This window comes from Pongo pygmaeus, chromosome 6 (assembly GCF_028885625.2).
Source record: "Pongo pygmaeus isolate AG05252 chromosome 6, NHGRI_mPonPyg2-v2.0_pri, whole genome shotgun sequence".
NCBI lineage: Eukaryota > Metazoa > Chordata > Mammalia > Primates > Hominidae > Pongo > Pongo pygmaeus.
Genome location: NC_072379.2, coordinates 87,689,486 through 87,716,499, shown reverse-complemented (window position 1 = coordinate 87,716,499; position 27,014 = coordinate 87,689,486). Strand labels below are relative to the sequence as shown.

The following is a 27,014-nucleotide window of genomic DNA, read 5'->3' as shown; positions in this document are numbered from 1 at the left end:
GCCCCCTCCGAGCTCCCCGACTCCTCCCCCGCGCTCCGCGGCTCTTCCCGACTCCAGTCAGCGTTCCTCGGGCCCTCGGCGCCACGAGCTGTCCGGGCACGCAGCCCCTAGCGGCGCGTCACTGCCAAGCCGGCCTCCGCGCGCCTCCCTCCTTCCTTCTCCCTGGCTGTACGCGATCCAGCTTGGGTAGGCGGGGAAGCAGCTGGAGTGCGACCGCCGCGGCAGCTACCCTGCAGCCGCCAGTCGGAGGTGCAGTCCGTAGGCCCTGGCCCCCGGGTGGGCCCTTGGGGAGTCGGCGCCGCTCCCGGGGAGCTGCAAGGCTCGCCCCTGCCCGGCGTGGAGGGCGCGGGGGGCGCGGAGGTGAGCGGGTTGGGGAGGAGCGCGAAAGAAGGTGGCGGCGGCGGAGTTGAGGGTCAAGATGCAGTCGGCGCCACGCGCTGCATCCATCCTCCCCGATTCTGTGCCCTCTGCGGGCGTCCGCCCTGAGCTGCGGGGTCCCTCATCTCCTGGCACCTTGAGGTGGAAAGTGAGAAGGGTGGAGAGTGGTGTCTGTTCCACCGATTCCCCCTCCTCCTCCTCTTGGTTCCTAGAGCTAAGGGCAAGTCCTGAGGTTGGGCCCAGGAGAAAGAAGGCAAGGAGACATTGTCCCAGGTAGGATGTGTCCCAGCAGGAAAGGACAGGCAGGTTACTTTCGCCCCCTTGATAGTCTCCCTGCTACTTTGGGTTGATGCAGGGCATTTCATGGAAGATCATGCAGTGCTGCTTTGCGAACAGGTATTTCTAGCAGTCATTTGGTTTATTTCCCAGTAATGTAATCGCGGTGTTTAGGCCATTTCTGTTAGAAAGTAATTGGCCTCTTCTTTGACTGTCCTAAATTATCTTTGAACCCTGTGTTCAGCCTCAGCCAAAACTTGTTGAAAATTATGCCCTAAAAATCTTGCTCTTAAAATAGAGCAGAGAGATAAAGAGCATTTTTGTTGGAAGATTTCCATTTATTATCTCTCCCACCCCGTGGAGAAGGATTGGTGTCAGTTTTTACTCCTCGGGCAGTTAGTTTTTTAGATGGAAAGACAGTCCAGGCCATAGTTAATTATCGCTCGTCAGCATAGGAGAAAAAGAATTCAGACTCCTGCCCCACCCCCACCCCCAACCTCCTGACTTAGATTCTAGTCCTTTTAACAGCCCCGCTGCTTGGAACCCTTTTTGTGTTTTCTAAACCACCTCCCCATCCTTCCTTTTCTCCACTTAATTATTTCTTCATTTTATTGATCTGTTTATTTTTTTCTTTCTTTAACCCTATAATTTTTTTACTCCGATTCTATCTCGGTTGCTTCAAAGCTTAGAGGCTATTTAATGGAAAAGCAAAACAAAACAAAACACCCGTCCTAAATAATTTGCAGGATGTTTAGAAACATAACGAGTAACTAACTATATGTGCTGCCATTGGGATGTGCCTCTTAGCTAGTCACTCTGTCAGGGTATGGGGAAATGAGACAATATTGAGAATGATAACTTGAGCAAATTGTGCAGTAAGGAAATGAAAAGCTTTATCCAAGTCACTTTTTATTGTACTGGTGCTATGGAAAATGTGGTGAATAAGCATAGTTGTATTTTAATACTGAAAAAACAGGACAGGTGAAGACAAATTTTTAAAGAAAGGATTCTAAATGAGTTAGAAAAGTGAGAAAGAGGATGCACCAAAAATGTGAAAGAGTAAGACTGCAGGTGCGATAAAGGACATAGGACATCAGGAGATGTATTTATCCCTGCTGGGCCAGCAACCAGAACATTGAGGTAACTGAGACATTAACATAACATTGATAAATCACCTACCCCTTAAGGGCCCACATGTCTTTTCAACAAAAAGAGAAGTCTGATCTAGAGAATTATTACGTGTCTTTTTGTCCTGAATTTTTTTTGATGTATTCAATAACAAAGAATTTTTATTGCATCCTTAGTTACACTGCCAGCCAATGTGGAGGCAGTGATCACGGACAAGACAAACATGGTTCTTCCCTCATGCAGTTTATTGTCCAGTGGGGAAATAGTGAACAGTAAAGAAACAATTATATAAAATGTTACAAAATAAATTTAACAAGGGCTGAGTGAATTATTCTGCTATAGAGATGGAACAGTATATGGAAAGTTCCCAAGGTACATAAAGTGGTTGTTCTTTTCTCCTTCTAGAAGAGAATGCTGTGGGTGGACAATATACAGATAAGGTTAGAGAGGGGAAGCGGGGACTAACTCATTCAGGACCTTTTATGTGATAGTCAGGAAGGTGGCTGTAGTTCTAAGTACAAGGAGCACTGATTTTAAGGAGAGACATTTTATGACGATTTGCATTTTAAGATGATTTTAGCTGCTGTGGAGACGGTTTGGAAAGGGTCAAAAGAGAAAGTAGGCTGACCCATTAGGAAATGTTTGCAGAGTTCAGGTGAGATGATAGACACCTGGACTAGCCTGGTATTGGTGGAGAGGGATTTATGAAATATGTTGGAGAACAGGAATTGGTGCAGGATTTTATGTCAAAAGTGAGGGTCAGCAAGGACTTAAGAATGACTCCCAATTTTCTGATTGGAGCAACTGGTGGATAATGGTGGCATTTACACATTTCTAGGTGAATGGGACCAGCTCTGGGTGGAAAAAGTTCAGGTTTGAACCTGTGAAGTTTGAGATGTCACAGAAAGAGGTCATAAGCATATCACCTTGGGAGGCAAAAAGGGAGGCTCTCCAGGACATAAGTGGATAGACTGGTCTTTGATAGGTAAAATTGGTGATTGTTCGTTTAAGGTGAAACTAGTGAGCTCAGTTTTCTGGTTTTTCTCCAGCAACCTTCACCAACGTGGATACAGATACAGAGAAAATGGATAGCTGGGTCCAGGACTAGAGTTTTGCCAGCAGATATGATGGAGAGTAAGAGAGTTGAGGATCTTTTTAAGGGAGTGACTATAAATCTAGTCTAGGTTTAAAGAGAAACCAGAGCAGGCTGAAGGAGAGTGCAGGATATTAAGCAATTAGAGAGGTAGAGGTCAATGGATCAGATTTCTTTTGCTGTTTAGAATTATCAGTGTGAATATTTAAACTAAGATTATTGGAAGTCCTGGAGATAGTGCTTGGAGATTTCAGGAAGTGAGTGACTGAGGTGGGGTAGAGGCAAAAATTCATTGCCTCCAATGAATAAGTCAAGGAAATAAGAGCCCCTGAAGTTGAATGGTTCATCTACTTGAGTGATAAAGTCCAGGAAAAACATGATAGCTATTAGGGTAGAGAGGATGACCATGTGTATACTAGGAGCCAGAGTCTGCAGTCATAAGGAATAAACTAGAAGTCAGTAGAGGACAGCAGTAAGGACAGGGAGAGGGTATGGTGAAGTACCATGAGCTTCAAAGGAGCTGGGTGTTTGCAGGAGAGACGATGAAGAAGAGATGTTCAGATGTGGGCTTACAAAGTGAAGATTACACCACCCCACCTCATGGCCCTGGAGAACTATGTTTTCTTGATAGCCTCTCCAAATCTGCAGGTTGTGAAATGTCATCAAAACCTCTGTGGACAGCCCTTTCAGAGTTGCTGTCATCCAATAATAAATGCCCTATTTATGTGTGAAACAAATTAGGTTCTATTTTTCAAAAGTAACATAGCACAACAGCTGCCATTCAGCTTCAGGAATGTTCAGGAAATCCTTCTAAACTGAAAACCTTAAGAGGCTGTCTAGCTGAGTGTAACTGAATTCCCTATCATAATAATACATTCTCAAGTATTAAATGTGTACAGCAAGTCAAATGCCCATTCAAGAAAACTATGTCCTTGACACACACTTTTAGATTGAGCTCCCGAAGTTGAAGTGTTAAATATAGGGTGGTGATATGACCATTATTACACAGCTTCAAGACTTATTTAGTGTTGGAAACTACCACCAGAGTCAAGTATAACCTATTTGTTTGCCATTTAACAAAGGAAATTGAGACTCAGAGAATCAAAGTGATTGCAGAAGCTTAGGCCTGCTTTTTCACCCCTACACCATGAAGACAAAACTTTCTATAAATGACATAGTTGTTTTTTGTTTTTGTTTGTTTTTGTTTTTGTTTTGAGGCTGAGTCTCACTCTGTTGCGCAGGCTGGAGTCCAGTGGCACGATCTTGGCTCACTGCAACCTCTGCCTCCCTGGTTCAAGCGATTCTCTTTCCCCAGCCTCCCGAGTAGCTGGCACCTGCCACCACCCCTGGCTAATTTTTGTGCATTTTTAGTAAAGATGGGGTTTAATCATCTTGGCCAGTCTGATCTTGAACTCCTGACCTCAAGTGATCCACCTGCCTCAGCCTCCCAAAGTGCTGGGATTACAGACGTGAGCCACCACGCCCAGCCTATAAATGACATAGTTTTATCAGTTATTTAATTTGGATTCCTTATGAATAACTTCAAAAGAAAAGGTATAGACACTGTGGACATCACCTGGGAGCTTGTGAAAAATACAGAATGTCTAACCTCCCTCTAGACCTAGAGAATCTGAGTGCATTTTAAAGAGGTCCCCAGGTGATCATATTTGCATTAAAATTTGACAAGTGCCTTTCTAGTGAGTCATTCCCTTGGAAACAGTGGTCTGCTCAGGTCAGCAGGATTGTGATGCCTGGAGAACTGGGGAGGGGATCCCCTTGTAGAACAGAAAGAAGAGATACAGTCATGGAAACATTCCGAATTTTGAATATTATGAAACAACAGGAACAAAGTATGTTGTGCAAGGAGTGACGCATTTTAAGGAATGGCATTGCCTTTCCCAGAAAGTGAAGAGAGGAAATTGGAAATTAGTGAGTGGACCTTCTGATACTGCTCCTCCTTGAGTGGAAAAGGGGAAAGAATTGCATGCATATTATTCAGCGTCCTGTATTCAAAGGTAACTACTACGCTTTCGCAAGTGTAATTTTTCATTACTACAAACAACAATGTAAAAATTAACATAAGTGAGGGTCAGAAAGCCACAGCTACTATCACCAAATGATGAAAGTATTAGATTGAATTCTGAATCTTTTACTGGAGTGATTTTCAATCTTGGTTGCATAATAAAACATCTGCTAATCTTTTTAAAAAAATGCTGTTGCTCAGGATGAACCCCAGATCAATTAAGTTAAAACTGGGTGGTGGGGGGTGACCCGTCATCACTGTGTTTTAAAACTCGTCAGGTCATTGGAGAATGCACCTAGGGTTGAGAAACACTCCTTTAGTAGCTCATTCAGAAGCAGCTCTGAGATTGCAGTTCTGCTACTCCATGTGCCAAAATAGTGGGACTCTCCCTCACTACCATAAGCATAGTGCCAAGCCAGGTCAGCAATATTCAGGTCACCCTCACTGGCCAGTTTTCAGAACATTGAGGGAAGTAGGATTTATTTCTTGAACAAGCCTGCTTAGACTAAATTTTAAAACAAATTGATACATGTTACATATCTATGGGGTACACATGAGTATTTGTTATATCCGTAGAATGTGTAATGATCTGGTTGGAGTTTTTGGGGAATCCATCACCTTGAGTATTTATCATATCTATGTGTTAAGAACATTTCAAGTCATCTCTTCTAGCTACTTTGAAATACACAGTACATTGTTACTGACTATAGGCAACCTACTTTGCTATTGAACATTAGAACTTATTTCTTCTAACTGTACATTTGTATCCATGAACCAACATCTCTTCCTCCCCTCCTCCCATCAACACATCCTTCCAGCCTCTGATATCTCTCACGCTACTCCCTACCTCCATGGGATCCACTTTTTTAGCTCCCACACATGAGTGAAAACATGCGATATTTGCCTTTCTGTGTCTGGGTTATTTCACTTAACATAATGGCCTCCACTCCTACCCATGTTGCTGCAAATGTCACAATTTCATTTTTTAAGGCTGAATAATATTTCATTGTGTATACATACCACATTTTCTTTATCCATTTGTTGATGGACATGTAGATTGATTCCATATCTTTGCTAGTGTGAATAGTGTGCAAAAAAAACACGTGAGGACGGGTATCTCTTTGATATACTAATTTCTTTTCCTGTAGATAATACCCGGTAGTGAGATTACTGGATTGTATGGTAGTTCCATTTTTAGTCTTTTGAGAAACAGCCCCCATACTGTTGTCCACAGTGGTTGTACTAATTTACATTTCCACCAATAGCATATAAGGATTCCCTTTTCTCTGAATCATTGTCAGCATCTGTCATTTTTTCTCTTTTAATAATAGCAGTTCTAATTGGGATAAGTTGAAATCTCATTGTGGTTTTGATATGCATTTCTCTGGTGATTAGTGATGCTTAGCATTTTTTCATATACCTATTAACCATTTGTTTATCTTCTTTGGAAAAATGTCTATTCATGATCTTTACCCATTTTTATGGGATTATGTGTTTTTTATTGTGAGTTGTTTGAATTCCTTGTATATTCTGAATATTAGTCCCTTATCAGATTAATAGTTTGCAAATATTTTCTTCTATTCAAAAGGTGGTCTCTTCATTCTGTTGATTGTTTCCTTTGCTTCACAGAAGTCTTTTAGTTTAATATAGTCCCATTTGTCTATTTTTTCATTGTTGTTGCTGTGCTTTTGAGGTCCTAGCCATAAAATCTTTGCCTAGACCAATGTCTTCAAATATTTCCCCAATGTTTTCTTCTTGAAATGAGGGCTTTTGGGTCTTATGTTTAAGTCTTTAGTTGACCTTGAGTTGATTTTTGCATATGGTGAGGGACAGGGGTCCAGTTTTATTCTTCTGCGTACAGATATCCAATCGTCCAAGTACCATATATTTGAAGAGGATATCCTTTCCTCAGTGTATGTTCTTGGTGCCTTTGTTGACAATCAGTTGGCTGTAAATGTGTGGATTTTTTTTATGGATTATCTAATCTGTTGCAGTCACTGGTCTGTGCATTTGTTTTTATACCGGTACCATGTTTTTTTGGTTACTATTGCCTTGTAATACATTTCGAAGTCAGGTAGTGTGATGCCTTCAGCTTTGTTCTTTTTGCTTAGGATTGCTGTAGCTATTCAGGATATTTTTTGGTTCTATATGAATTTTAGGATTGTCTTTTCTAATTCTATGAAAAATCACATTGATATTTTGATAGGGATTGCATTGAATCTGTATATTGCTTTGGGCAGTATGGTCATTTTAATATTAATTCTTCCAATCCATAAGCATGGAATGTTTTTCCATTCATTTATGTCATCTTTAATTTCTTTCTACAGTGCTTTGTAGTTTTTCCTGTAGCAAACTTTCACCTCCTTGGTTAAATATATTCCTAGTTGTTTTTTGTTTGTTTGTTTTTGTTTTTTTTTAATAGCTATTGTAAATGGGATTGCCTTCTTGGTATCTTTTTCAGCAAGTTCATTGTTGTTGTATAGAAATGGTACTGATTTTTGTATGTCGATTTCGTATCCTGCAACTTCATTGAATTTATTTATCAGATCTAAGAGTTTTTTTGTGAAATCTTTAGGTTTATCTAGATCTAAGATCATATCATCAGCAAAGAGGGATAATTTGACTTTCCTCTTTTCCAATTTGGGTACCTTTTATTCTTTCTCTTTCCTGGTTGCTCTGGCTAGGACTTCCAATACGATGTTGAATAGAAGTGGTGAAAGTGGCATCCTTGTCTTGTTTCTGTTCATAGAGGAAAGGCTTTGAGCTTTTCCCCATTTCAAAATAATGATAGCTATATTATTATTATATAGATCATATAAGCCCTTATTATGTTGAAGCATATTTTTTCTATCCCTAGTTTGTTGCAAGTTTTATCATGAGGGGATGCTAAATTTTCTCAAATGTTTTTTCTGCATCTATTGAGATGATCATATGATTATTGTCCTTCATTCTCTTTAGGTGATGTATCACAGTTGTTGATTGGCATATGTTGAACCATCCTTGTATCCTTGGGATGCATTCCTGGAATAAATCCCCTTTGATCATGATGTGTTTTTTTTTTTTTTTTTTATGAGTTGTTAGATTTGGTTTACTTCTACAGACACATACACGTGCACACACACACACTTTTTAGGAGACAGGGTCTTGCTCTGTTGCCCAGGAGGGAGTGCAGTTATGCAATCATAAATCACTGCAGCCTTCAACTTCTGGGCTCAGGTGATTCTTCTGCCTCAGCTCCCAAGTAGCTAGGACTTCAGGTGTGTACCACCACACCTAGCTATTTTTTTAATTTTTGGTAGAGACGAGGGTCTCATGTTGCCCAGGATGGGCTTAAACTCCTGGCTTCAATCCATCCTCCTGCATTGGCCTCCCAAAGTGCTGGGATTACAGGCATAAGCCATCATGTCTGGCCCTTGGTTTGCAGTATTTTGTTGAGAATTTTTGTGTCTGTGCTCATCAGGAATATTAGTATGTAGTTTTCTTTTTTGTTGAGCCTTGTTTGCTTTTGGTATGAAGATAATGCTTACCTCATAGAATGAGTTAGGCAGAATTCCCTCCTGTTTAATGTTTTGGAAGAGTTTGAAGAGAATTGGTGTTAGGTCTGTTTTGAAAGTTTGGTAGAATTCAGCAGTGAAGCCATCTGGCCCTGGACTTTATTGGGAGTTTTTTAATTACTGCCTCAACTTTTTTTGTTACTGGTCTGTCCAGGTTTTCCGTTTCTTCCCATTTCAATCTTGGTAGGTTGTATGTGTGTAACAATTTATCAATTTCCTCTAGGTTTTCCAGTTTGTTCGTGTATAGTTGTTCATAATAGCTTCTCATGATCTTATGTATTTCTGTGGTATCAATTGTAATGTTTCTTTTTCCATTTCTGATTTTTATTGGAGTATTTCCGCTTTTTTCTTGGTTAGCCTAGCAAGTGCTTTATCAATTTTATCTTTTCAAAAAACAAAACTTTTTGTTTCATCCATCCTTTGTATTGTTTTTTAAGTCCCAATTTGTCTAGTTCTGCTCTGATCTTTATTATTACTTTCCTTTTACCAATTTGGGGTTTGGCTTGTTTTTGCTTTTCTAGTTCCTTGAGGTATATCATTAAGTTGTTTATTTGAAATCGTAATGATTTTTTGGTGTAGGTGCTTATTGATATAAACTTCCATCTTAGCACTGCTTTTGCTGTATCTCATGGGTTTCAGTGTGTTGTATTTTTATTTGTATTTGTTGAGGGAAATTTTTTGATTTCTTCCTTAATTTATTCTTTGCCACCATAGTCATTTAGGAGCATGTTATTTAATCATTTATTTTTACAGTTTCAAAAGTTCCTCATGTTATTGACTTCTAGTTTTATTCCATTGTGGTCTGAGGAAATATTTGATATGACTTCGATTTTTAAAAAATTGGTTGAATCTTATTTTGTGTTCTAACATGGTCATTCCTAGAGAATGTCTATGTGCTGATGAGAATTTGTATTCTGTAACTGTTGTATAAAATGTTCTGTGAATGTTTGTTAGGTCCATTTGGTCTAACATATAGTTTAAATCCAATGTTTCTTTGTTAATTTTCTGTCTAGATTATCTGTCAGATGCTGGCAGGTGGTGTTGAAGTCCCCAACTGTTGTTGTATTGGCATCTGTTTCTCCTTTTACATCTGATAACATTTTATTTATATGAATATATCTGAGTGGTCTGTTGTTGGGTGTATATATGTTTAGAATTGTTATATCCTCTTGCTAGAATTTATCTATTATCATTATATAATGACCTTCATTGTCTCTTTATACTGTTTATGACTCAAACTCTGTTTTATTTGATATAAGTATAGTGACTTTTGGTTTCCATTTGCATGGAATATCTTTCTCCATCTCTTTGCTTTCAGTCTTATATGTGTTTTTATATGTTAGATGGGTTTCTTGTACCCAGCATATACTTGGGTCATGATTTTTTATCTATTACTGGTCTATATCTTTTAAGTGGAAAGTTTAATCCATTTGCATTCAAAGTTATTCAACAATGAAAACTTCCCAAGTCTAGTGAGAGATGTAGACACCCAGATACAGGTAACTTAGAGATCTCCAAACAGATACAGTACAAAAAGGTCTTCCCCACAGCACATTATAGTCATATTGTCAAAAGTAAAAGACAAAGAGTGAATTCTAAAAACAGCAAGAGAAGAATGACTAGTCACCTATAAAGGAACCCCCAGCAAAATAAAATTTTTACCTGTTCACATTCTGATTTACAGAAGGGATTTGAACTTGCTTTGTAAAATAAGCAGATAATTAATGTTGTTTTGTTTTTGTTTCTGTTTGAAAAAGTCTTGATCATCATGATTGTTAGATTTAAAGATTTTGCAATTCTTATATTTTGGGAGATGCTACAGTATATACTCAGAAGAACTCCGGGCTGGGATATAGGAAACTTGGATTCCCTTGTGTGAATCTAGCAACCTTTTTCACCCTTAGATAATGCACATGATTACCATTAACTTTCGAATGAAGTGAGCATGGATTTCATTACTTCGGTTTCTTTAATGGTTCCTGATTCCCAGCATAGCCAGTGACATCTCCAAATGGATACTGGCAGTTTTTTTTTCCTACCCTGGTACCTCTGACTCCTGCCTGCCTTTCTGGGTGCATGGACCACACCAAGGGAGTGGTCTATCTTGAAAGGTGTGAAATGAAACATGTAATTGATTTAAAAATAGTAAATGTTCTTCTTTCCCAGGATTGGTTGCTCCTAGGTAATGCTGAGGAGCAATGAAATGACCACAGAAAAAGGAATAATATACTACTTTGAGTACAACTATAATTGTTACACCTTGATACTTATAACTCCAAAAAAACACCCTTTCCTAAACTCCTTACATGCACCTAAATAACACATGTCTTAGCTGGACTGACTACCTGGCTTCCCTATTTTCTGTCTTTATGTCCTTGGATAAATTAATTATCTTCTGCAGGTCTCAGTTTCCTCATCTGCAAAGTGGGTATGAGAGTATTAGCACCTGTCCCTTAGGGTGGTTGTGGGGATTCAATCAGTTAATACATAAAAACCGCAAGAGAGCTGAAATACATTATGTCCTATATAAGCATTAAGTAATATTACTATACTTATTGTCTTTCTAAAGTTTAACATACTGATGTATTTGGAGTTACTGGATGTGACTCATTTCTAGGGTAAAATGTTGAATTTTCCTGGCTCTAGTCATTTCAAATTTCATTTAGTAAAAACCCCAACTGTTTTTTGAAACATTCCACCTGTGCCTGTAAAGTCCATTAAATCCTCTGAAATGGTCCACATCTGCTATGAGCATAAAAGAAATTGTGCAATGAGGGTAGAATGGAAGAGTATTTTTCTTTCAGACCCAATTTTGACAATAATTCATGGCAACCTGATTTGTATGCTTGAGCAAATTATTCCAAATATGAACATTTCAGATGTTAGTCTCTCAACTAAAAAATAATTTGAGGATTTTTCCAGGAAGAATAACTGCATCATAGTTTATGCAGCCAACAAATGAAAGGGTGTCATGTTGCGGTCCAAAGGGCGTGGGTGGATAAGCAGAAAGAATACTCGAAGGGCTGTAGGCAGGTGAAAGATGATTTTATTCAACAGCAGCTCTGATCAACAACTTTCTCACACTGTCCATCCTGTCTCAGCTGCTTAGTCTGGTGGCTCCCACTCACACAGCTCCCTTGCCTTCGGGGTCAGCAGCTTAACTATTTCTCTCTCTGGGCATGGGCAAGCCAAGCTGGGTCCTGGCTCCCCCATCTGTCTGCAAAGACAGACAGCTCTGATTCTGTCTCTGAGCACAAGAGTGCCTCTACAGTGTCAGCAGGGCAGTAATACCTTTTACAGACAATAGTGGCTTAGAGCCAAGTGATGAGTTTTCCCTATGTTATAGCGATGGTGGTGAGCTTCTGTTATGTCTACCTGGCTATGATAACAAGTAACAAGTGAAGTTGTATGCCTGCGCTCTGAACTCACTCACTCTGGGTGTTTACCTCTGCCTGTCCTTGACTAAAGCACAGCCATGTTCTTTACAAAGGGGAAGAAAAAGATTTCGTACATATTATATAATTTAAGACCATAAACACGTTACTAATCCCTTTTTCCATAGGTAAGCTATCTTTCTTAATGATACATTGTAAGATCTAGGGTGAATGATAGAAGTCCATGGTATTTACTCTTTTGTTATATTTTGATGCCTATTTTTCTTAAGATATTATTTAAGTGCCAGGGTTCATTGTTAGCTAATTTGTCTAGCTCTCATTTAATGATAAAGTCACTAGCTACTGAAGTATATAGGGAACTTTATAACCTCCACCCCAAATGACTTTAGACAGTTTTGGTTTAAATGGCTTTTTAAAAAATGGTTTTTCTTTCTTCTCTTGTCTTGTGAGCCATCACTTAGTATCACAGTCCTCTCTGCCCCCAGCAGCATTTGTGATTTGCTGCCTCTGATCTGCTCAAAAGCTGGGTAATCATAGTTGTTACAAGTGTGTTTTTCAAAAAAGTTCTGAGTGAAAACCTCAGTCCCTTTTTTCATGTGCTCTAGTGAGGTAGGAGGCAGAACTTGAATCCAGAGGCAAGGTTCAGACACTGGACCAAATTGAGGTCAGGGCAGAAGCACCTCCCCATAAGACATGCCCATCAGTGTGCCATGTCAGTTTACTATTGCCATGGCAACACCTAGAAGTTACCACCCCTTTCCATGGCAACAGCCCAACAACCCAGAAATTACCACCCTCATCCTAGAAATTTCTGCATAAATCACCCCTTAATTTGCATATAAATCAAGTAGGTTTAAATATGACTGCAGAGCTGCCGCTGAGCTGCTACTCTAGGCACACTGCCTACGGGGTAGGCCTGCTCTGCAAGGAGCAGTACCTCTGCTGTTGCTGTAACTGCTGCTTCTATAAACGTTGCTGTTTAACACCACCAGCTCGCCCTTGAATTCTTTCCCAGGCAAAGCCAAGTAGTCTCCTGGGCTAAGCCCCCATCTGGGGGCTTTCCTGTCCTGCATCACTAGTGCCTTGCTGCTCAAAGAGGGGTCCTCAGACCAGCATTGGTATTGCTTTCATTAGAAATGCAGAATGTTGAGCCTCCCTCCAGACCTACTCAATCAGAATCTACATTTTTAACAAGATTCCCAAGTGATCTATGTGCACATTAAAATTTGAGAAGCACCACTTTAGCACATCACCTTTGTGACAGTTAATTTTCCTATTGAGATGCTTTTTTAAAAGCCAAAAGATTTATGAAGAGAAACCAGAATAGTGATCCTTTTTTAGCTTACAAATTGTGTCTTACTGTGCTCTATGTTAAAGTGTGGCAAAATATTTTACCTCTAGAAAGACAGGACATTACAATGTCTAGAAGTGTTTTAATGTTCAGTAATAGGTAACTGATGACCATTTTATTTTCTCTCCCCTAGGATATTCTTGGTGATCTTGGAAGTGTCCATATCATGGAATCAATCTCTATGATGGGAAGCCCTAAGAGCCTTAGTGAAACTTTTTTACCTAATGGCATAAATGGTATCAAAGATGCAAGGAAGGTCACTGTAGGTGTGATTGGAAGTGGAGATTTTGCCAAATCCTTGACCATTCGACTTATCAGATGTGGCTATCATGTGGTCATAGGAAGTAGAAATCCTAAGTTTGCTTCTGAATTTTTTCCTCATGTGGTAGATGTCACTCATCATGAAGATGCTCTCACAAAAACAAATATAATATTTGTTGCTATACACAGAGAACATTATACCTCCCTGTGGGACCTGAGACATCTGCTTGTGGGTAAAATCCTGATTGATGTGAGCAATAACATGAGGATAAACCAGTACCCAGAATCCAATGCTGAATATTTGGCTTCATTATTCCCAGATTCTTTGATTGTCAAAGGATTTAATGTTATCTCAGCTTGGGCACTTCAGTTAGGACCTAAGGATGCCAGCCGGCAGGTATGTATTTTTTACATTTTTATTCTTATGTATCTGGTATTTTGTAGTTAAACAACTAAGCAAATATCAAACATTTTAAAACCAAACTCTGACACTTTCCAATGATTATCATTTGAAAATTAATTATGAGCACCTGAAGATTAATGTCCTGACCTTGTAAGGGCACATTCCCATTCCCAAAATGATGTGGAAAACTGGGAAAATAACGTGAACGTCATCCAGTTCAACTTGAGAATAAAGCAGATGGGGCACTCTGTCAACACCATTGTGGAACGAACTTTTATAAGTAAACACATAAAATATGTTTTAAAAATATTTTAAATGTGCTTATGCATTACAATTAAGCATGATTATAAATACTTTTATTGTTTTTGTCCATAAAGACAGTTGATTAGATTCCTTAGAAAATAAGTTTCAGTATTATATCATTGTATGCTGTATATCAGAGTCATGATAACCATTTACTTTCCAGTCTTTATTTTAATGACTAGTAAAAGAACATATGCTTTTCTACAGGCTATTTCTGAATCCTTTTTTCTCTTTTGCATATCTACCAAAGTTTAGCAGTGGATATAGAATAAGCAAATTAGAACCGGGACCTGTGAGACAAACCTGAATTTAATAATATACCCATATTTATACCAATTTTAAATTTTTAACAGAAAAAAATGTGGAACAGTGATTAAATTCAAAATGAGCTACAGAAATAGTCTAAATTTGTATTATGTAGTTTTGCGCCTTTATTTTGAGTGTTTGGTTTATTTTTAGACTTATTATACCGTATTAATAATTTATACAAAATCTTTTCCAAATGAGTTTTAAAAAAAGTTTATTCCACCATTGTCACAACTGTAATAAATTAATTTAGAATACTTTTTTCTTATTTGTGTTATAAAAGGACCTCTATTTTAAAAGTTCATAAATGATTATGTAATATTCATTCAAATAGGATTTGTCATTCATCTGGTTAATGTTATCCAAGATTAATAATCCAAAGAGTGTTATATTGTCACCATTATGTAAATAGAAACGTGCAAATATTTCTATGTGGTCTATTTAGAGTCCTTATACAAACATCTTCAGGGATATATTTAGGAATTTGTTTTCCCCAAACATTACTTGGAGACTCTATAGCAATATTTTTCTAGCCCTGAATGAGGTGGCCTACCCATTAGTAATAGTAGCTCACTCCAGTAATGAACTTGGTGCTCAATCAATACTTGTTGTTGTAGGCTTTCAAACTATCGAAATCTGTTAGATACTACAATATAGTTGAAAATTCAACAAGTATTTATTCCTCAAGGTCATCACAGGTGATGCTCCATAAGTGGAGCATGCGATTGCTACCATTTTTATGAACAACAATGGTGATGCTGAGTCTTTTTGTTTTTTCCACAGGTTTATATATGCAGCAACAATATTCAAGCCCGACAACAGGTTATCGAACTTGCCCGCCAGTTGAATTTCATTCCCATTGACTTGGGATCCTTATCATCAGCCAGAGAGATTGAAAATTTACCCCTACGACTCTTTACTCTCTGGAGAGGGCCAGTGGTGGTAGCTATAAGCTTGGCCACATTTTTTTTCCTTTATTCCTTTGTCAGAGATGTGATTCATCCATATGCTAGAAACCAACAGAGTGACTTTTACAAAATTCCTATAGAGATTGTGAATAAAACCTTACCTATAGTTGCCATTACTTTGCTCTCCCTGGTATACCTCGCAGGTCTTCTGGCAGCTGCTTATCAACTTTATTACGGCACCAAGTATAGGAGATTTCCGCCTTGGTTGGAAACCTGGTTACAGTGTAGAAAACAGCTCGGATTACTAAGTTTTTTCTTCGCTGTGGTCCATGTTGCCTACAGCCTCTGCTTACCGATGAGAAGGTCAGAGAGATATTTGTTTCTCAACATGGCTTATCAGCAGGTACTGAATGTGCTTGTTATTTATCTGATGCTAGTAAAATACTTTTTATTAGTATAAATTGTAAAACATAACATTTTACATGCCCTGTAATGGAAATTTGATTTTGGTATACTACGGGAGGGGAAAGAATTGTTCTTTAAACAATGTTTTTGCATAATAATTATGTGGCTAATTCAAAATTATTTAAGTAAAGGCTGCTACCATCCTTTTCCATACGGAATAGAAGCAGAAAAATAGAGGGTTGGGTTCTCCCCCTTTTTCAATGTTATAATTGCAATGAGTGCTTTCAGTATTCAACAATTCATTATTTTAATGCTTTATAATTGGCTGTGCTCCACAAAATGATGAGGCAACTCTCAGTAAATATATACAATAAAATTAGAACCAGTAAAAATACAAAACAGAACAGGAAGACAAGATCAGGAGAAAAAAGTCAAATACACCTCTGCTAAGAGTGTCTACACAGCTTCTCTTTTGGCTTTGAGATTTTCAATACAATGAGAAGGGAGACCCTATTATTTACAAAGCTATTGTTATAAAAAAACAGAAAAGATAATAGTTCCACGGGTAAAGCTTTTCTAGCACTTAGCTCTAAAAAAAAAAATCTCAGGGAGCGCTTCATGGAAGGGGCTTGATTATGAAGTAGACTATGGTTTTCCTCCATAATTCCCAATCCACAAATGTAATTTAAGGGGTTTCCCTGAAGCTGTTTGGTGTAGCATTTCTCAATGAAAGCCAAGAACATTGCACCAAAACAAATGTGTAAAAGCATGTGCATTTTGTAAGGATCGAAGGCATCATAGTCCAAGTATGTGGCATCTAGTACTTAAGCTTGTTTCAACAATAAAACCTAAAATAATATTTTTCTAATTAGTAGATTGGTAACCTTTAAGCCATTCACTCTGAAAAAAAAACAACTTCTCTTAATGGGATACTAAGGCTTTTATTGTTGCTCAGTCGGCTCCCTTACCTCCTTCCAGTCATTTGCCCAGATCTCACCTTCTCAGCGAGTCCTATGCTGGATACCATCTTAAATGCCACTGCCTCTGCCCCAATCAGTATTCCCAATCCTTCTGACTTACCCTGCTCTACCTTGCTTTTTTTTAATAACACTTACCATCGTCTAACACACTTGATTTCCATGTTAAAAATACATTTACCACTGTCTGCCTTCCCCCATCAGAATGTAAGTTCATGAGAAGAGGGATCTTTGTCTATCTTTTTCACTGATACATACCCAGTGCCTAGATCTGAGCCTAGACATTGTGGACACTAAACAGCCCATTTGTGGATGAATGAATGAACTGGGAGAGCAGGTAGACCAAGGTTGTAGTCTCTGAGTACACTGGGTAGTGCTGTTACTCTGTATTGTATAGATATCAAATAAGAAGATGGTAAGAACTCTGTGGCCTCTTTCAAGATGATGGTATGATTGCCTCAGGGAACTAATAGCTAAGCAGCTTTTCGTTGTTAAATTTCAAGTATGTTTTGTTAACTGGCATTGGACAAAGTTAAACTGTTGTTAAGTTAGAATCTGTTTTCCATTAATAGATACTTATTTAAATCAAAAATTTCAGCAGAAGGAGTCCAATACTTGATTTATACTCTAATTATATTGTGAATGTAAATAGAACTTCTAAAGCTAGTCCCTACACAAAATACCACAAATTCAGTTAGCTGTCTGACTTGATTATATACACATTATCAATGTAAGGAAAAGACATTTGGAAAAAATACTGTATATAAATGACACAATTGGATAGTTGGGGATCATATTAAATGAGGCAGTTCAAGTGGATAAATATTTGAGCTCCCTTGGCCTTTATAGCCAGAGAAATCACAGCTTTCTAGGAAGAGAAGATGAGAAGAAAGATAAAACAGAGATATATTATTCATGTGATGGAAGAAGATACTGACATAGTTTAGAAATTCCCTGACTGGATCCAAGTTGAACTAAGGCCAGACTATATCCCAGATATTCAGCCAAGTTTAAACCAGCTTGTAATAGTACTTCAAAACTAAGTTTAACTGTCAGTAACTTCTTTTGTTTCACCCTAGAACCAACTACTAGGTATTTTATGGTGTTGGACTCCAGAGTCCCTGTAATGATGATGGCAAAGCTTTGCCCCTCTATTCTAGCACGTATACAAGGAAAGAGAAAGTTTTGTCCTCCTTTTGTTTAATTCTCTTTTCCCTTACACCTGGAGCAGTATCATCCAGTAACAGATTCTCTGTAATGGTTTGTTAGACTGAATTAGTACAACTTAAACATGTCCATATATGACCAGGTTCTTCTTATGCCAAGAGTGAACTCTGTGCTGAATCAGTTAATGTTCTACTAAATAAAGGAGATTCACATTTGCTTTCTTGTTAGGTTCATGCAAATATTGAAAACTCTTGGAATGAGGAAGAAGTTTGGAGAATTGAAATGTATATCTCCTTTGGCATAATGAGCCTTGGCTTGCTTTCCCTCCTGGCAGTCACTTCTATCCCTTCAGTGAGCAATGCTTTAAACTGGAGAGAATTCAGTTTTATTCAGGTATGTGGGGTTTTGTTTGGTGAAGGATTGTGCAGGATAGGATTTCCTTGTTAAGAACAACTGCATTTTAAATATGTTCCTTATTAAAAGGGTGCCTTTGAGGCTGTATTTATGCATCTAGATACATTATGCTGGAAGCCAGCTTAGGATTGCTCTGGTTAAATAAGTGAAAGACCAGTCAGTATATGATTGTACTGGAAGACTTTGACAGCACTGCCTTCCATTATACTATGTTAAGAATGAAAAAGTTATCTTAAAAGAGAAAAAAAAATGAAAGTGGGGAAGGATGAGCTTAGATCAAATTTAATGTTGAAAGTCAATTTATTGTTAGCCAAGTGAATGAAAAATTATTTTATGTTTTGAGTCATCTTGATTTGTCCAGAAAAATCTTATTAATTTGAACTCAAGTGGGGATGTCAATCTGAATATTTTAAAGAAATGTGTGTGTATATATACACACACATACAAACACAAGCAGTGGCAAACTAGGTAACTAGATTAATGGATTATAACATACAACCAGCCTTAAGAATTTTGTTAGTATATCAGTAGTATACTAATATGTATGGATGTCTGTAAAGGGATTTCAAACCACCATTGTATTCTTTAATAAGTTAAACATTCACCCTCTTCAATAATATCTAAATAATAAGGTTGCATATTTTAAAAATATATAACTGAAACATAGACCCTTCCTATATCTTTTCACAAAATCTGTACTGGTTGTATCCAAATGGTTTATAGCATAGTAGATAGATTCATGTCCTTTGGTGGTACACTTAAGTTTTGTTTCATTTCATTGCTTATTTGCTTTTTTTTTTTTTAAGGTCCTGTAAAAATCTCATTCAAAGCAGGGCCAAAATGCTTATCTGAATTTATTTTTCCTTTTTGAAGAAAAGGGAGAGTACTTTCCCAACAGCTAGTTTAATCATACCCGAAAAGAAATAGAAGGTTCTAGACAGATGCAAATTATCATTATAAATTTAGATGAGTAATTGCAAATATTTTGCCTGCTGGAGGGTTGATATTTTCCAGTAAAGTTAGACATTACATCATTATACTGATGTAATATTACTTTTATATAACAGACTGTTTTTCAAAGTAAGCAGTCTTAAACATAATAATTTAGCGAACTAAAGAATGATGAGCTTTTAGAATTTAAACTGTAAAGTGCCTAACTGAAGTATTCTTAATAAACTCTATATTTTAATTATTGTTTATATTAATACTGCAGGATTTTTCATATTTGCCTATTAACCAGTGTGTATATGTGTGTGTGTGCCCATGAGGATGCTCATTTAATTTTAATTTAATTTAATTAATTTTAATAATTTTAAATTAGTTTATTTAATTTTATCATATGTCTGTTTATGTATTAACAGTGATGTGTCACCTAACAATAGGGAACATTCTGAGCAATGAGTCGTTAGGCAATTTTATCATGTGAACATCATAGAGCATATTTATACAAACCATGACCTATTGCTCCCAGGCTACAAACCTGTACAGCATGTTACTGTACTGAATACTACAGGCACTTGTAACACAATGGTAAATATTTGTGTATTTAAACATATCTAAACATAGAAAAGGTACAGTAAAAATAAGGTATATAATCTTATGGGACCACCGTTGTATATGCAGTCCATAGTTGACCAAAATGCCCTTATGTGGCACATGACTATATTTATGTGTATGTGTATACACACATACATACACATTTCTTTAATACACAACTGGTGGGAATGTGAATAATTTTTATAAAGAAGAGTTTAGCAGTATGTATCAGTACCCTTAAGGAAAAGCTGGATGTTTTGACCAATAATCCTACTATTAGAAACCAGTCCTAAGAAAATAAATCAAAATATGGAAAATGGCCTAACATGACATTTATAGTTGAGGAAAGTTGAAAACAGTAAATTATCAACAAAAAGGAATGGTTTAATAAATTATGCACATCCATTCAATAGAATATTATACAGTATTAATGTCATTTTCATATTTAATGACATGAGGAAAATGTTCTTGATAAAATAAATGAAGTAGTAAGAATATTAAACTGTATGCAGTAGGGCCTTATTTGTGTAACATAAGGTGTGCATATAAATAATACATATTTATGCATATATAAAAATATTAATGTTATTTAATTCAGTAGAGGACAAAGGTTAACTTGATAATTTAAGACAAAATAGTTTTATCAAAATATAAACATGGTGTATCTTGATAGCTTAATTTATGAGTTTCAGTCATTTGTTTCTTATTCTTTGTTTCTTTTCCTTCCTCTCCTGGCCCAAGTCTACGCTTGGATATGTCGCTCTGCTCATAAGTACTTTCCATGTTTTAATTTATGGATGGAAACGAGCTTTTGAAGAAGAGTACTACAGATTTTATACACCACCGAACTTTGTTCTTGCTCTTGTTTTGCCCTCAATTGTAATTCTGGGTAAGATCATTTTATTCCTTCCATGTATAAGCCGAAAGCTAAAACGAATTAAAAAAGGCTGGGAAAAGAGCCAATTTCTGGAAGAAGGTATTGGAGGAACAATTCCTCATGTCTCCCCGGAGAGGGTCACAGTAATGTGATGATAAATGGTGTTCACAGCTGCCGTATAAAGTTCTACTCATGCCATTATTTTTATGACTTCTGCGTTCAGTTACAAGTATGCTGTCAAATTATCGTGGGTTGAAACTTGTTAAATGAGATTTCAACTGAATTAGTGATAGAGTTTTCTTCAAGTTAATTTTCACAAATGTCATGTTTGCCAATATGAATTTTTCTAGTCAACATATTGTAATTTAGGTATGTTTTGTTTTGTTTTGCACTACTATAACCCTGTTGTTACTTTATATTTCATAATCAGGCAAAAATACTTACAGTTAATAATATAGATAAAATGTTAAAAACAATTTGCAAACCAGCAGAATTTTAAGGTTTTAAAATAATTCAATGGATATACATTTTTTTCTGAAGATTAAGATTTTAATTATCATTCAACTTAAAAAGTAGAAATGCATTATTATACATTTTTTTTAAGAAAGGACACATTATGTTAGCATCTAGGTAAGGCTGCATGACAGCATTCCTATATTTCTCTCATAAAATAGGATTTGAAGGATGAAATTAATTGTATGAAGCAATGTGATTATATGAAGAGACACAAATTAAAAAGACAAATTAAACCTGAAATTATATTTAAAATATATTCGAGACATGAAATACATACTGATAATACATACCTCATGAAAGATTTTATTCTTTATTGTGTTACAGAGCGGTTTCATTTTCATATTAATATACTGATCAGGAAGAGGATTCAGAAACATTTGGCCTCCAAAACTGCTATCTCTAATACGGTACCAATCCTAGGAATTGTATAATAGTTCCTACTTAGAACAAAAGTATCAAGTTTGCACACAAGTAATCTGTCAGCTGACCTTTGTCGCACCTTAACCAGTCACCACTTGCTATGGTATAGGATTATACTGATGTTCTTTGAGGGATTCTGATGTGCTAGGCATGGTTCTAAGTACTTTACTTGTATTATCCCATTTAATACTTAGAACAACCCCGTGAGATAAGTAGTTATTATCCTCATTTTACACATGAGGGACTGAAGGATAGAAAAGTTATTTTTCAAAGGTCATGCAGTTAATAAATGGCAGAGTGAGCATTCAAGTCCAGGTAGTCATATTCCAGAGGCCACCATTTTAACCACTAGGCTCTAGAGCTCCTGCTGCACCCCTATGCATTATGTTCACAATGCCAATCTAGATGCTTCCTCTTTTGTATAAAGTCACTGACATTCTTTAGAGTGGGTTGGGTGCATCCAAAAAATGTATAAAAATATTATTATAATAAACTTATTACTGCTTGTAGGGTAATTCACAGTTACCCTATTCTTGCTTGCAACACGAGCCTGGAGACCCATGGCAGTCCATATGCCTCCCTATGCAGTGAAGGGCCCTAGCAGTGTTAACAAATTGCTGAGATCCCATGGAGTCTTTCAAAAATCTCTGTAGAGTTGGTCTTCTCCTTTTCTCTTCCTGAGAAGTTCTCCTGCCTGCATAACCATTCATTAGGGAGCACTTTACAAGCATGAAGGATATTAGGGTAAGTGGCTAATTATAAATCTACTCTAGAGACATATAATCATACAGATTATTCATAAAATTTTTCAGTGCTGTCCTTCCACATTTAATTGCATTTTGCTCAAACTGTAGAATGCCCTACATTCCCCCCACCCCAATTTGCTATTTCCTTATTAAAATAGAAAATTATAGGCAAGATACAATTATATGCGTTCCTCTTCCTGAAATTATAACATTTCTAAACTTACCCACATAGGTACTACTGAATCCAACTGCCAACAATAAAAAGACTTTTATTTAGTAGAGGCTACCTTTCCCACCAGTGACTCTTTTTCTACAACTGCATTGTCAGTTTGGTAATTCACTCATGATTTTCTAATGTTCTCCTCTTGGTGAATTTTATTATCTTGTACCCTCTTTTTTTTTTCTTTTTAAGACAGAGTCTTGCTCTGTCACCCAGGCTGGAGTGCAGTGGCACGATCTCGGCTCACTGCAAGCTCTGCCTCCCGGGTTCACGCCATTCTCCTGCCTCAGCCTCCCGAGTAGCTGGGACTACAGGCGCCCACCACCATGCCCGGCTGATTTCTTTTTGTATTTTTAGTAGAGACGGGGTTTCACCGTGTTAGCCAGGATGGTCTCGATCTCCTGACCTTGTGCTCCGCCCGCCTCGGCCTCCCAAAGTGCTGGGATTACAGGTGTGAGCTACCGCGCCCGGCCTGTTATCTTGTACTTTCTAACTGAGCCCTCTATTTTCTTTATTTTAATTATATTTCTCCCCACTTGAGAATCACTTGTTAGTTCTTGGTAGGAATTCAGTTGGGCAATGATAACTTTTATGGGCAAAAACATTCTGTTATAGTGAACTAATGAAAATAACAGCATATTTTCAATATTTTCTTATTCCTTAAATTTCACTCTTTTAACACTATGCTTAACCACTTAATGTGAAAATGAAATGAAATATTCCTAAAAGTTAAATGACTATTAAAGCATATATTGTTGCATGTATATATTAAGTAGCCAATACTCTAAATAAAAATACCACTGTTACAGATAAATGGGGCCTTTAAAAATATGAAAAACAAACTTTTGTGAAAATGTATAAAAGATGCATCTGTTGTTTCAAATGGCACTATCTAGTTTTCAGTACTACAAAAACAGAATAATTTTGAAGTTTTAGAATAAATGTAATATATTTACTATAATTCTAAATGTTTAAATGCTTTTCTAAAAATGCAAAACTATGATGTTTAGTTGCTTTATTTTACTTCTATGTGATTATTTTTCTTAATTGTTATTTTTTATAATCATTATTTTTCTGAACCATTCTTCTGGCCTCAGAAGTAGGACTGAATTCTACTATTGCTAGATGTGAGAAAGTGGTGGTGAGAACCTTAGAGCAGTGGAGATTTGCTACCTGGTCTGTGTTTTGAGAAGTGCCCCTTAGAAAATTAAAAGAATGTAGAAAAGATACTCAGTCTTAATCCTATGCAAAAAAGAAAATCAAATAATTGTTTTCCTATGAGGAAAATAACCATGAGCTGTATCATGCTACTTAGCTTTTATGTAAATATTTCTTATGTCTCCTCTATTAAGAATATTTAAAATCATATTTAAATATGAATCTATTCATGCTAACATTATTTTTCAAAACATACATGGAAATTTAGCCCAGATTGTCTACATATAAGGTTTTTATTTGAATTGTAAAATATTTAAAAGTATGAATAAAATATATTTATAGGTATTTATCAGAGATGATTATTTTGTGCTACATACAGGTTGGCTAATGAGCTCTAGTGTTAAACTACCTGATTAATTTCTTATAAAGCAGCATAACCTTGGCTTGATTAAGGAATTCTACTTTCAAAAATTAATCTGATAATAGTAACAAGGTATATTATACTTTCATTACAATCAAATTATAGAAATTACTTGTGTAAAAGGGCTTCAAGAATATATCCAATTTTTTAATATTTTAATATATCTCCTATCTGATAACTTAATTCTTCTAAATTACCACTTGCCATTAAGCTATTTCATAATAAATTCTGTACAGTTCCCCCCAAAAAAAGAGATTTATTTATGAAATATTTAAAGTTTCTAATGTGGTATTTTAAATAAAGTACCATAAATGTAATAAGTAAATATTTATTTAGGAATACTGTGAACACTGAAGTAATTATTCCTGTGTCAGTCTATGAAATCCCTGTTTTGAAATAAGTAAACAGCCTAAAATGTGTTGAAATTATTTTATAAATCCATGACTTAAAGCAGGATACATACATAGTATAACACACCTCACAGTGTTAAGATTTATATTGTGAAATGAGATGCCCTACCTTCAATTGTTCATCAGTCAGTAAAACAAATTCTGATGTACATTCAGGACAAATGATTAGCCCTAAATGAAACTGTAATAATTTCAGTGGAAACTCAATCTGTTTTTACCTTTAAACAGTGAATTTTACATGAATGAATGGGTTCTTCACTTTTTTCTTAGTATGAGAAAATTATACAGTGCTTAATTTTTAGAGATTCTTTCCATATGATACTAAAAAATGTTTTGTTCAGCCTAACATACTGAGTTTTTTTTAACTTTCTAAAGTATTGAATTTCCATCGTGCATTCATCCAAAATTAAGGCAGACTGTATGGATTCTTCCAGTGGCCAGATGAGCTACATTAAATCACAAAAGCAGATGCTTTTGTATGATCTCCAAATTGCCAACTTTAAGGAAATATTCTCTTGAAATTGTCTTTAAAGATCTCTTGCAGCTTTGCAGATATCCAGACTGAGCTGGAACTGGAATTTGTCTTCTATTGACTCTACTTCTTTAAAAGCTGCTGCCCATTACATTCCTCAGCTGTCCTTGCAGTTTAGGTGTACATGTGACTGAGTGTTGGCCAGTGAGATGAAGTCTCCTCAAAGGAAGGCAGCATGTGTCCTTTTTCATCCCTTCATCTTGCTGCTGGGATTGTGGATATAACAGGAGCCCTGGCAGCTGTCTCCAGAGGATCAAGGCCACACCCGAAGAGGAAGGCAGATTAGAGACCAGAAAGACCTTGACTACTTCCCTACTTGCACTACATTTTCCTATGTTTAAGCCATTGTAAATCTGGGTTTGTTACATGAAGTGAAAATTAATCCTTTCTGCCCTTCAGTTCTTTATCCTGATACCATTTAACACTGTCTGAATTAACTAGACTGCAATAATTCTTTCTTTTGAAAGCTGTTAAAGGATAATGTGCAATTCACATTAAAATTGATTTTCCATTGTCAATTAGTTATACTCATTTTCCTGCCTTGATCTTTCACTAGATATTTTGTATCTGCTTGGAATATATTATCTGCTTTTTAACTGTGTAATTGGTAATTACTAAAACTCTGTAATCTCCAAAATATTGCTATCAAATTACACACCATGTTTTCTGTCATTCTCATAGATCTGCCTTATAAACATTTAAATAAAAAGTACTATTTAATGCTTTAACTTCTGTTTTGAAATGTTGTATACACATGGATTTTTTTCTCACTGAATAATAATTCTAGTATTTGATGGAGGCCTTATAATACTTTTCTGAGTTATTTCTTTTCAGAAGCATCCAGAAAGCAATACTTGTGATAGTTTTGGAGGGGTTTTGTTTGTTTTTACTGAAATAGTCATTTAGAAAAACCTCCATTTACATTTATTTTATTACGTTATTTCATTTTACTAGCATTCATTAAGCATCTTTAAATCAGAACACACACAATATTTAAGCTATTCTATAAACTCCCTGGTAGCAGAAATTTTGTCTTATTTGCTACTAAATCCCCAGTATCTAGTATAATGTGGTCTATGATGGATACTAAAGGGATATTATAATAAATCAATACTCATTTTTACAGAAAATTATGTTTTTTATCACCCTGCATCCATGCAGCCATGCCTACATCCTCTTGCCTCTTCCTCATGCCCCTCCCATCACTGCTTCCACCTCATGCCTTGCTTCCTGGCCAGTGGCCTAGTGCTACCCTGTTGTCCTAAAGAGGAGTTTCTGCTGCTGCCGCCACTACCACCACCACCACACTGCTGTATGTTGAGGAGTCCTGTACACTGTGCCACTGACAAGGAGAAACTGACCTTTGTGCCTGTGCACCAGATCTGTCCCGTGGAGGTTCTGGCTTCCCCAGCTGCTGCCTGGAAATGCTTAGGTGCTAATACCCTGAGAGTAGGATTGTCAGGTAAAATACAGGAGTCTCAGTTAAATTTGAATTGCAGACAAACAATAAATTACTTTTTATTATAAGCATGGGCTTTTAAAAATTTTTCTAAATCTGGCAACCCTACTTAAGGAGTGGACTTTGATCAAGGAGATACAGCACAAAATGAAGCTAGTAGATAAATTCTCCCTTCCTTTCCCCCAGATAGGCTGTTCCAAAGTGCAATAATTCATAAGACCTTCATGAAAATATCCTCAAAGACGGAGCAATTAACTGCACTTATTGCAAAGCTATGACCAGCTCACTAACACCTGCGTTTGTGTTCTCTTCTCCTACTGCCTCACTTCCATGTTTTTCCTCACTTCTGTTTCTCAGAGATAGTACTCCCCATAGAG

General features: G+C 36.7%; 1 protein-coding gene across 4 annotated transcripts; it reads left to right on the top strand.

The window, feature by feature from the left end:
• Positions 1-25,906, top strand: STEAP2 (STEAP2 metalloreductase). Of its 4 annotated transcripts, XM_063667630.1 has the most exons (7): positions 68-360; positions 4,778-4,890; positions 13,332-13,856; positions 15,255-15,782; positions 18,157-18,321; positions 20,620-20,767; positions 21,596-25,906. In XM_063667630.1, the coding sequence occupies exons 3-7, from the start codon at positions 13,365-13,367 to the stop codon at positions 21,700-21,702; spliced, it is 1,440 nt and encodes a 479-aa protein (XP_063523700.1). In that variant the 5' UTR covers positions 68-360; positions 4,778-4,890; positions 13,332-13,364; the 3' UTR covers positions 21,703-25,906. The 4 variants fall into 4 exon arrangements, with proteins under 4 accessions (XP_054351957.1, XP_054351959.1, XP_063523699.1 ...); XM_054495984.2 differs by lacking the exon at positions 4,778-4,890 and having other exon boundaries at positions 19-360; XM_063667629.1 differs by having other exon boundaries at positions 56-360; positions 20,620-25,906.
• The last annotated feature ends 1,108 nt before the right edge of the window (positions 25,907-27,014 follow it).

What these genes read in the sequence shown, in the direction of transcription:
- STEAP2 (XM_054495982.2), top strand. Translation starts at nt 13,365, where the DNA reads ATGGAATCAATCTCTATGATGGGAAGCCCTAAGAGCCTTAGTGAAACT. An exon ending in CTAAGGATGCCAGCCGGCAG is followed by an intron (nt 13,857 to 15,254) that starts GTATGTATTTTT and finishes TTTTTTCCACAG; the next exon opens with GTTTATATATGCAGCAACAA. An exon ending in TCAACATGGCTTATCAGCAG is followed by an intron (nt 15,783 to 18,156) that starts GTACTGAATGTG and finishes CTTTCTTGTTAG; the next exon opens with GTTCATGCAAATATTGAAAA.